This window comes from Acromyrmex echinatior, chromosome 7, assembly GCF_024713525.1.
Source record: "Acromyrmex echinatior isolate Ae372 chromosome 7, ASM2471352v2, whole genome shotgun sequence".
In the NCBI taxonomy this organism is placed as follows: Eukaryota; Metazoa; Arthropoda; class Insecta; order Hymenoptera; family Formicidae; genus Acromyrmex; species Acromyrmex echinatior.
In genome coordinates this window covers 9,946,805-9,959,779 of record NC_141858.1, presented here as the reverse complement: position 1 = coordinate 9,959,779, position 12,975 = coordinate 9,946,805, and the positions used below count along the sequence as shown (strand labels likewise).

Below are 12,975 nucleotides of genomic sequence, written 5' to 3'. Positions count from 1 at the left end.
CAATCATACTTTATATGGAATTTATAACAGAACGAAGCACGATAAAAGCTCGTTATAAAATGTATCGTGAGCAAAATGCAGGTTACAAATAACTCAAACTGTTGCATTAAAAAAAAATATATCAGAATGCAAATACTGTTTAAAAAAAAAACAATTGTTTACAAAATAATATTTATAAAAAAATCGCATCTAGAGTACACATGTATACATACATGCATATAAACATATTCAATTTATACACAACATATATATATAGATTAGCGACAATTGTTCTAGACGTGAATTCTTTTTTATTATCTTCAAAGATATTATTTTATAAATATTTTGTCTTTTTTTAAGCAAACAATATCTATATTTTCTGCAATCGGGTGTATTTTTTAAATGGCAGCAGTTAGAGTAATTTGTAACCTGTATCTTGTTTACAATAGATTTTATAATGCACTTTCATATCACGTTTTACTATGTTATAATTTCTATATGAAGTATGATTGAGATATATGTCGTAATCCTAGAAAAGATTTTTACACTTCCATTTATCTCAAAACAACTCTAAGAATATTACATATTTATTTCACTTCCACTTTCGTTTTAAAACTGAATAAATTTGATAACAATAATAATTGGAAGAATTGTTTCATAAGTAAAAATGTAGAAGCAATTTTATGCTTTCAGACTGTACTTTTTTTTAGATATTATTGCAACTAATTGTATTTTGTCAAAGTTTTGTATGACTTTTCTAATTAATCTAGATTTCACTCTCAATTTTAAATTTTCACTGCAATTCTTATTGGTAAAATGTGTAGAGATCAAATAATATAAAATATTCACATAATATTCAACAAAATATAATAATATATTAATATAGTATAATTAATATAATATAAAGCTATATTAATTTAATATAATATAAAAATATATTTAATTATGTATATTCAAAATATCTTATTAATTCTGAATTACACAAAAACTCAAAATGCATACTAATACATCGTCCACGATTTTTAATCATGTAAGTTAACGATCAAGAAACAATTAATATTTATGAACTATCAATTTAAAATTAAAGTTTATAAAACTTAACTGCGATCAAAAAAATTAATAATATATATTAATAAGTATTCCTTCAAATAGAAAAAAATACTTTCTATACTGGTATATTTTACAAAAAAAAATTCTTTTAGTAAATACCTACTCGCGCACAAAGATATAAATAATGCTTAAATTTAAACTAATGATCGAATAAAATAAATCACAATAGAAAATTTGAAAATAAACTGATCTAATATACTCGCAATATCCGTTTTATACACGTATATCTGTAATTTCTACAATATATTATTGATACAAGATAAATCCTCTATATTTAGTTAGTTTTAATTTACGCGATAATGAATGTAGTTTCAGAAGCATTAAATATACGTTTTTCATTTGTGTCTAAATAATTTCAATTAATCATACTGCTAAGATTAATGTACGTCTATTATCATTTTAAAAAGTTTTACTTAAGTCTTAAAAGATTGCAACAAATAATTACATTATTATAGTGTTCAAGGGAAGATAACTAACCCAACATAACTAAGCCAACAATTTGGCTAAATCTTCCCGTCAAGTGACACTCTAGTTAGTAATTAATGCAGAGAACAATTTTCATGGTGACGAATGACTTTAATGGGCTTCTTGTCAAGTTTAGTGAGAGATCGATCCGTAAAAGAGAAAGTTAAGCAATCTGTTAGACGTCAAAGCCCCCCCTCCCCCGCTGTAGAAGGAAGTAAATCTCCTATTTTCCGGATTGCTTCCGATAATAGTAATTTTGGCAGTGTGTCAATGTAACAATAACCATTTTTCACATTTTTACAATCACATTTTTAACAATACAACTATTATGCAATTTCCGAAGTTTTATTTTAATCAATACTCATTATTCTAATACGTGATTAAAATTTATGCGAAAAAACATATTCTCCATTAACAATCTATTTCTCTATTAATATAAGATATCATTTTCTATTAAAAAATGCATGGATAAAACAATTTTTACAAAAAAGTGATTACAAACGAGTATATTTAAGAATAATAAAATGCATGTGCTTTTTATATTAATTATATGCGGGTACAAATAATTTTGGGATACTAGCTATTCGAGACGAGTCGAATCCAATAATAGATTATGATAGCTTTTACATAAAAATAGTTAAGAGTTTAACATGTATTTCATAATTTTTAATTTTTTAATACAATAATATTTAAATTAAAATCATCGATCTCATATAATCTAATATCAGAGTACCTATTCGACTTGTATCAAATTTGTTAAGTACTCGCATATTCTTTATTACATTCATGAGTAGAAAATTAGATGTTCAAAAAGAAACTTTGAATTTTTCCCATAAAGTAATACATTTTAAATTTATCAAATAGAACATCACAATTTGCGCATGTATTTTATTATGGAAATATGTAATTAACAATTTAAAAATTAAATTTAGAATGATTTAGATCAGATGACTGCCATGGTTGACGTATCTGAAAATGGTTTCTAAAAAGAAACCAAAAATTAGAAAAATATATACACGTTCGTAACATTTTTTAAGCGCAATTGGAAAATGTAATAACAGCTCTCTCTTTACTTGAATTTATCTTCTTTATAATTTTAATTATTACATCATTACATTAATCTTTATATATCCATGGCATATATGTACATTTTTATTAACAAATTGCATTGGTAAAAAGATAATATTAATATTACTATAATTAACAAAAGAACATTAATAAGAAAAATAAATCTTTTTTCAGAATACAATAATTAATTTCGCAATTAAAAATATAAAACACATGTGGTAATTGTTATTAATTCATTGCCAAAATTACTGCTTTCACAAACTACTAAGAAAATCCAAGTTTAAATTCCCTTACAACGGAGGTCTCCAATTTTCAACGATGCATCAAACTACATGTCGGATAAAATCGATGAAAAATAATTCCTTACAATAAAAATAATTTTAATTCTATTCAATACGAATCACGCTTTCACTAGTGACTACTTAACGTATAAAGAATAATAAAACCACTGTTGAGGCAGCAATCGCAACCAAAAACGTAAAAAAAAATGTAATATGCGTAATGAATTTTTATAAATATTTATCACCGAAAAAAATTAATTTCTTAAATTTGATAAATTAGTTTTGTAACTGTTTTTTTTATTCGTAACTGACGTTAATACCAATTCCTAAATCTCTGAACTATATTTTCTCGAATATATTCATGATTCTCTAAAACATATGTAAAATTTCAGTGAAAAGTTAATATTCGATCATCGGCTTAGCACGAAATATCCTCAATTTAAAGAATTTTTATTATCACAAAAACTGGCAATAATTTCGAACGTAAATTTAAATAATTTATTAAATTTAATAATTTTTTTATGTAAAAAGTTAAATTTTCCAAGAACATAAAATAAAATTTTAAAGGAAATATATTAATTTAATAACGCTTTAATTTAAAAAATTTCGTATTATCATGCAAGTTTTCATTTTGTGTAATCCAGGTTACACGAACTAGATATATAATTTTATATAATTTTATACAATATCAATAATTTTTATGATAGAGAATAATTTTACAAATAATTCCTAATCCTATCTTTTAAACTGTTATACATATGAATAAGTCTGCATAAATAATTTATAGAAATATTTTCATGAATAATACAACCATTTCTTCCCACCCGTAATCTTCTTCATGCAGTACAGAAATTTATAGCAATATTGCTGCGATGTTGCAACATGATCTTAATAATGTTGCAGCAATATTTAAAAAAATATGAAAGTGAACTATGATTTTGCATCTACTGTGTGAAATGATTTTCGGACGTGAGCCAGTAATATAAAATTGTTTGCCGACTTGTGTCTGTGAGAAGAAAACGAAAAAAAGTTTGCCAACATATTTATTTATTTTCTATTTAAAATTCTCAAGATTATAAAATTAAGATTCCCCCTCATTGTCAAAAATTATACTCTCTATAACCCTATCCGTATTCTTACTTATTTTTTATTTATCTGATTTTTATCTATCAGCGTTCTTATCTTTTTAATATATTTGTAGTTATACGACTATGATTAACCGATATAAAAAAAGGATATATGAATTTAAGTTCAAATCGCGTTTGAGAGTTTTATTGGGAATTTAATTTACGTGGAATTAAGATTTTATTTACACGGAATTGGGATTTAATTTATGAGGCATCCTTCTATCTCCAGTTACACATACAATGTGTGCATACGAGTATGCACAATAAATTTATTAACAAACTCAACCATAAAAAGACATTCAGAATTAAAATCGTAATCTATTTTATTCATTTTAAGGCAACAGATATATGGAATACTATGTGCTTTTTTATAATGCCTATATATTGTCAATTTAATACATAAACAAGCATCTAAATATATAATTTATTCTTAATAAAATTACCACACATCTGTTACCTCAATAAAAAAATTAATTCATTACTCACCGATGGAGCGGAGTTACATCTGCAATGACGCTATGATGAGTCTGTAAAAAAACAATCAATATTTTAAAAGATAATTATAAACGCATTTCCCCGAAAACAATCATGTAATTTTCAAATTATGATATAATAATCATAATTCTCATAAGTCTTATTCTTTATCAACATTTAATTGTAGACATTTATGAAAATAATTATAAATTTTCTGAAATATCTTAACAAAAAAACATTTTTATTAAATTTTAAATTTTTACTTTGTTTTTTTATTTATTACTTTTCATATTTTCAAATCATTATAAATTAAAATAATTAAAAATTTTGATTCTCAAAAATAACAGGAAAACAAATTAATTTTATACAAATAAAAAGTGATACCTTACCCCAAGGTTGCTCCGCCAATGTCCGATGCCTCTCCCAGACCTCATCCTCTCAGAATTGAATTGTCATCCTCTCGCACAGGACACTCGCGAAAAACACTCGCGAATAATATAATCGCGCGCGGACTAATTATTATAATAAGTCTTTTGCGCGACACTGCGGTATTTCACAATTATAAAACTCATAATAGAACTTCCAATTCTCGGTGGAATCAACATCTCGAGTCGACGATTATATGCAAGACATGATAAGTGAACAAGAGTTCAGTCTCATGTGAAAAAATCATGTGAAATCGATTGTATTAAGTCCCTTACTTCTGCTTCAAGCTTGAATCATACTTAAAATCGACTCAAATTTAACTATAGTTCAAATGAGACTCAAACAGTGCTGTACACAAACAATATCGAATAATTACTGATATCAGTCTTAAATATGCTACTGGCAATTAGTGAATGAAACGTGAGATCTTTAACTTAGCTAATCTTGCTTTAATGTATAAATTCACTATACATATATGGTACTGAAAGATTGGAACTGAAGCCAAAATATTCGGTAATATATCGATATTTTAATTATGTAATGCTCAAACTTTCTTTTCTTTTTAGTTGAATTTCACAAATTCAAATTTAAAGAGTACTGTCAAGATGTCAGAGATGTGATTCCGCTGTCTCGAACTAGGATTCCATTGAATGGGAATTACAAAAAGTCCATTATAGTCCGATAATTTAAACGGCACTCCCGAAACAAATGCGCGGCGCGACAAACCGGCTACAGTTCGTTTATTTTCAATTAAATCGGCGACGAGGGTACGGTAGCTTCCCCTTCGTTAGGTTACACGAAAAAAATAAACAGGATTTGCTCAAATATTTAAAAATTTACGTATAAATTTTCAGATATTTCAGTAAAACTGTTCTTTCCATGTATACCCCTCAGGATACTGGGCCTTCCCATCACGTTGAGGTCGAACCTGTAAGAAGAAAGATATTCGGATATTATTCGAAAAAACTATACCATTGTATTGTAATTCACTTTTAAAACTGAATAATCGAACACGTTACAGATCGTCACCACTGTGAAATAAACTTAGAATATATAGAAGAGATCTATAAGATATAATTATTAGGTGTTGGAATTAATTCGTAGCGTTTTACAAGTGATGGGAAGTACTTTCATTAATGTATTTTTTAATGCTCATGTGAAATAAATAACATTCTTTCATTAAAAAACGCTACGAATTAATTCCAACACCTAATAGAATAGGTATCAATAGAATAGGCCAGAGATTATTAAGATGAAAAATACTTATATTACTGTCTTGTTACTATTATCAGCAGCAATTGCAAAATTACGATTGATTTTATACGCGTAGATTATATCGAGAAGAATGCATGACAATAAGAAATTATTTAAAATAATGCTAATTGCATAAACTGCATTAATTATGCGAAATATTTATTAAATATTTACGAATCATATAAATTATATTACGAGAGTAGTTATTAAGTACTAACGTCTCGTGTCTTTATAACTCGTGATTAAACTCGTATAAAGTAATTAAATTATACTCAAGCAAAAGAAAAATTTTATATTAATTTTTTTTTTCTCAAGACTCAATGTATAACGCAAATTATCAGGAATTGAATTTTATGCAAATGTGCTTGAAATTAAAAACATATACATAAAGAATGCTTAAACCAAACTGCGCGCAAGAGAATTTGAAATTCTTATTCGCAATCGTTACTCGTTATTTAATAAATAACTATATAACTATTTAATAATTACATCGAAATATGATCGAACATATGATCGAAACGGATGAGAAATTTAAATTAAATGAAATTAAATCCAAAAGTAATAACTTCGATAATAATATTCTCTTTATACAATTAGCGTTAATTTTTTATTATTATGATTTTTTTTCATTTGATTACGTATCTGTATCGATTTGCATATCAATGTGTATATATCTTGTTAATATTGTATCTACTGATTACATTGCAAAAAAATATTTAAAATCGCATTAAAAATATATGTTGTCTAAAAATTTAATATTTTTTAATCGACATAAAACAACGACTCATCAAAAAATATTAAAAAATTCTATTGTATTTTCCTATAAAATATTTAATGGGGATCTCAACATATATCATATTATTTTAATTTATATAAAATCAATTTATCAATTTTAACAGAGATGAATAGACTACGTAATACAATACTTTATAAAAACAGATTAACAAGCCTTAGTATATTTTTGATAAGTAAATTATATACCACACAATTAAAATATTTTATGTTTTTTTTTTATTTATACCTACATTTCTATATATCAAAAGAATTTATTATATAATAAAAGTAAAAAAGGATTATATAACATAATATATATATAATGCTTTTTTACTTTTTCCCTGTATATAAATAATTTGTATTGTGTAAATAAATATAATATATGAATAATATATATGAATATTTTGTCCCAATTTTTGTTGTCAATGAACAATAAAATATCAAATAAAAGCTTTAACTTAAAAACATATCAACTTAATCTACTTCGATTTTTTAAATATTCATTTATGTTATTATGTTAATCTAACATAATAAAATTCAAAAATTTAATCATCTAATACAATTTTATGAAACAATATTTCTGATACTAAAAAATGCAAAATCATTGCATTTTTGCGAGATTCTATAAATTTAAAGTGACTATATATTGCAATCTATTTTTTGAGATATGTATAAATAAAAATAAAAAGATATGTATAAATGAAAAATCTGATAATAATTCACAATCAGTATATTAATAAACTTTATTTTATAATATAAGCTCTCTATGTGTATTTTCAAGTACAATAATACAATAAATTGACAAATAATGAGAAATCAAACAATTTCCTTTATTCTATCCATTGTAAAGCACCGGATTTATGAAATATTATATCTATATGTAATACTTTTTGTTGTAATTTGATACACGTATAAATCTATATCTACCTATCTGATATATAACACACAATTTATAACACAATTTTCAAATAACCATACTTCAAAATAAAAAATAACATTTTATTCACCTCAAAGTTGATCACTTCATCTCTCGATATCCATTCTAAAAGACTGCCATTCATAATCCGTTCTTATTTCAAGACCGTCTTAAGTAATGTCTAATACGACTCTCTATTAATTAATTCGTGACATTTTTCTTAAAACTGTACTTAGGTCTTGAATATAAGAATCGACTATGAATACCGTCTTGTGTCTCCTCCTCCTTCTCATTCGTGTCATTTTTCTCTTCTTAGTTTGTCAAACACGTTGCTTTCACACAAGAATTTCATTAATAAATTTTTAGGCTCGCGCTCAGAATAATCGTAAGGTTATTAAACGACATTCTCGTATTATCTAAAACTTGTCATAATTGCGTTTTAGAAAAATACGAAGATTTGTAGAGCACACACATCACGCACCTACCCGCTCGAATGTCGGAAGTAAAATAATAATACACCGACTGCGCATAAACAAAGCACCGGTCGCCGCACGAAAACAAAGATCAAGGCTGTGTATCGAACGGTCTTACTACGTCATATTTAACGGATCTTTAAATTCTGAATAATCTATTTGTTAGTTGTACTTTAAATATTTTTCGATGAATGGATTATTATCATATACGGGTTTTCCTATCTTATTTCGTAACTCATTACAATTCATTCATCTACACTAGATATACTATACCTTACACATCTGATCCATTTTTTTCTACGTTCATATTTTTTCTATGTTCAATCTTAAAAATATTTCAATTAATTTTTTTTCAATCGATGGAAAATTAATTAAGGAACAAGTCCATAATGTATAAAAGTCGATAGAATTAAAGAAGAGATATATAGGTTTAAAGAAAAAGAAAAGTGTGAAAAAATCTCGATTTAGCAAGTTTGTGGAACCCCAATATGTAAGATTAAAAATTATAATAAAAATGACAAATCACGCTCGGCAGAACAACTGTTACAATTTCTTCGTTCTCTTATAAATGTCATTTCGTACATATTTTTTTATTTATAAAAGTGCATGAGATTATAGACTTTGAATCAAAAATTAATTTTTTAAAGTTAAATGTCAATTTTTCATGTTATTGCTTATTTTTATAATGTAATTTTTAGAATTGACTTCATGTCCAAAACTTAAGCATTTAAATTTAAAAAATTTGTTGACATATATATTTTTTTTTATTAAAATATGAATCTTAAACTTTATTTTCCATTTATAATTATTAGATTTCATTGATTTGTTCAAAAGTAACAAAATTTTGAACATATTACTACTCACATTTGTGTTCATAATGCAAAAATAAAATATTTAAACAAATAGATTTGTTAAATTGTGTATGAAACCTTCGTTTAGAATAGTTAAGGAAGCTATGTGAACTTTTTAATATTTTTTGAATCATATAATTCATTAAAAAAAATACACCGGACACAAATGAACTCCATTTACACTAAATAGGTAGTACAAAAACGTTTACACGATGAGAATTAATTCTGCTTGAGCACAGCGTTTTGCAAGCTGAGAAGAGTCTATACTATTAGTTGAATCTTAATTCGATAAAAATACTAGGTATATCGAGGAAAGACCCTTATTATGAGATACCGAGTTTATTTTGAATAAATGCTAGAAGTCTATGAGCAGAATTTAAAAAAATTATAGGTCATTTTGAAGGGAATTTAATAAGCTTTAAGATAACATTATATAAAATTTATATATATATATATACATATATATATATATATATAATTCAAATTCCATTTTTTTTTTAATTAAAGAAATGTAAAAAGTGAGCATATCACAAAGTCAAAAATTTGTGCTCCTAATATGAGATGCCCCGAGAAATCGATAGTAAAGTATATCAGTATTGCAATTAAAAAACTTTATTTCATGTTTCTAAAATGCAAATAAACACAGCTAGAGTACGTGAAAAATGAGCATTGCGATTATACCCAGAACTCAGATAGTTGGAATCAAGCATCGCAGAAATAGGCACTCGACGTTCATTCCGATTGTCCTTTTTATTATTGTACAATAACATTTATTCTTTAGCAACGATTTTCACTATAACATAAGAACATATTAAAAATACTCTGGGTATCTCATATTACAATTTTCACGCCTTATGGTTTTACGATCATTAAATCTATCTTCTGTAATTAAACAATTTAACATATCCCGTATTTTTCCATTGGTACGACTTTACTCTATCACTACATGAAGAATTTATTGCCAAATATTTATTAAATAATAAAAAAAATTTAAAGGCTCATCTCAATAAAACTTGAAGACATTTAAATTCTAAAATCTTTTTTTATGACTACAGACATGATTTAATAATGAATTTCCTAAATAGTTTTCAATCCAAGAGTAATAAATTCATGGTGGAATCAATAGATAGCGTTTATTAGTTTAACAAAAACGCCGCTATATTTCATATTAGGCGTCTATCTCATAGAAGGCTTTCCTCTATTTACCCAGATAATATAACTAATCCATTTTTCGAACTCGAAAAGTATTCACCTTTTTAAGTTCTTTATGAATTAACATAATCCGTTCGAAATGAACTAAGAAAGAATTAAAAAATATATACAAATATATTTATATGCATATATAAATGTATAAATATTTAATTTACATAAAAACCAAAGTATGATTTAATCTCATACGAAATTAAGAAATAAAAAATGATTAGAAACCCTTTTGAATCTGAAAGAGCTCACAACTGATGACATAAAAATGAAATCTTTTGGGACTGTCAGGAATAATTTAAAATAAAACTGGAATGAAACAGGAATTCATTTTGTAAGTCGGAAATTAAAAAAGAATTCTTTTCGGACTTTTAGTATTATCTGGATATATATTTTTATGTGTGTAATAAATATAATATACATATATATATTATGTTTCTGGATAATATGTTACTTATATATTATATTATATATAATACAAAAAATATAAAAATTTATATAGTTATATATTATACACAATATAAATAATAGCTAATAATATTTATATACATTATATATATTGCGTAATAAATATATCACGCCAATAAGCATGAAATGCAATTAGTAAGACGAACAAGACAATAATGATGCATTAGTGATTCGCACAAATTCAAATAAACGCCAATCAATTGATAACGGCGTAACAATTAACTTTGGCAATGCATTTCGCGACATATATTTTTCTATCGAGTGCAATTCCGAGAAGTACAATAGATACATTTTATATACCTATGCATGTAACTGTCATTTCACAACTATCTATATAGTGTAAACTATCTATATATAGTGCAGTGAATGTTTTATTTTAGTTTCCAGTCCCAGTGACTAACTATTAATTTAGCGCGACAGCCGCACTGCTTTCATCAAATATTTATTCTGTATACCATATTCCATACAATATTTTTTTTTAATCTAAGATTTTTTTGTACAATATGTAACAGACTTTTTTTTTATCAAAAACTTAATTAATTATTGTGTCCTTTTAAATAAAATAAAATATTAAAATTTAAAATCTATTAAAATTATAATATAGAAAGATCTATTCGAAATTATAAACGGGATGTGAATTATTATTAATTACAAAATGTCATAATCACACACAATAATAAATTATTTTTAAATTAATAAATGATATGATTTAAAATTTCTATCTTTGTAGAAGTGTAAAAATATCTTATTTTATGAATTTAATATACTCTTCTCCACCTGTATGGCATATATATGAGATATAACGTTATCAGTTTACAGACGAATTGTTGATTAACACAAGTCTGTGCTCATATGTTTCAGGTTGAAATGCTGTATCAACGCTACTTCCTACGTATGAATCAAAGTAACATGACACACGTGCTCGGTCTACTGGTCGGTTTAGCGCTGGCACTGGGCCTATTACTTATCACGAAGTTAATGCTGACCGGCAACCAGTCGCTCATCACACTCTTACAGAGACCTGAAAATCTTTCCCTCGCAATCACCCTAGTGACCTGCATCGTTATTTACGCCGGTAAGACTCAATCCCCACGAATTAATTTTTCACAATCAAAGTTTCTCATTTGAAAGCGATAGTTCCGAGATGCCAGAATTAAGTTTGCATTTGCTTCAAGATCTAAAAATAACTTTTGTACTAATTTAAGGAATTTACTTAAAATATTATTCCAGAATTAAAAAAAATTTAAATGTTGCTTTTCTTTGTATCTTCGCGTTTTCTTGAATCAATTTAAAATCTATTTTGAATATTATTTTCAATTATAAATTCAATTTAAAAAGTTGTTTATTTCTGTTTATAATTAAACCAATTTATATGTATTGGGTGAAATTCACGAGTTCGGAGTACAAGATATGATACCTTATGCTAAAACAACTTTTTCTTTTAGCAAAATTGAATTCAATAAATAATTTTTGCACTTATTTGTTAACTTCAACCTGTTCTCCTGCAAAAACTACTTGTTGGTCGCAATTTTGCTAAAGAAAAAAATTGTTTTTTTATGCTAAAACGAATAATTTTTTTGTTATATAAATTTAATTTTACTAAAATTACAATTATATCAAAGAATTCTATAAACTTTCGATAAACTTCTATGTTTCCTTTCATTGCATGAAAAATCAAATTCAAGTGCTCAGAATATCTGCGGAAAAAAAATCTAATCGTCCAACGTATATCACGTCAGAAACTTATTTATAGAAAAATCTCAAGCTTTCATAAAATATACAGTTTGAACATTACTGGAATTGCATCGAAATAGCTCTGTAGTCAAATGTCGCGAACGACGCTAAAAGACGTTACGTACATTCTATGCTATCGTCTATGTATGTAGGGAATCCCTGTTTTCCCTGAGCCTCAATGTTTCACGAGGTATCAATAATGCATGAGAATATTGTCTACAAGTGTTGTTTCCTTTCGAAAGCGTCAGAACACGCAATGAGACACCCGCTTTTCGCATCGCAATAACTTGCAAAGTTTATTCCTTCGTACCTCCTTTTCGACCAGCACAAGCTTGACCAAATAATTCGTCGCATTAGTAACTTTAATCGAATTTT

The 12,975-nt window shown here is 26.0% G+C and overlaps 2 protein-coding genes across 6 annotated transcripts in view; one reads left to right on the top strand and one right to left on the bottom strand.

Annotated features, from left to right (window-relative positions):
- Window positions 1-12,975, bottom strand: part of LOC105154478 (hypothetical protein) — a 211,892-nt gene that overhangs the window by 79,621 nt on the left and 119,296 nt on the right. For all 3 annotated transcript variants that reach the window (XM_087407713.1, XM_087407711.1, XM_087407712.1), the window contains exons 4-5: window positions 4,894-5,858; window positions 4,517-4,557 (exon numbers count right to left, since the gene is read on the bottom strand). The gene's annotated coding sequence lies outside the window, so the exon portion shown is untranslated. The remainder of the gene's footprint in view (window positions 1-4,516; window positions 4,558-4,893; window positions 5,859-12,975) is intronic.
- Window positions 1-12,975, top strand: part of LOC105154476 (adenylate cyclase type 5) — a 141,196-nt gene that overhangs the window by 64,393 nt on the left and 63,828 nt on the right. For all 3 annotated transcript variants that reach the window (XM_087407702.1, XM_087407701.1, XM_087407703.1), the window contains one exon: window positions 11,728-11,941. In XM_087407702.1, the coding sequence (XP_087263828.1) occupies window positions 11,728-11,941 (214 nt within the window). The remainder of the gene's footprint in view (window positions 1-11,727; window positions 11,942-12,975) is intronic.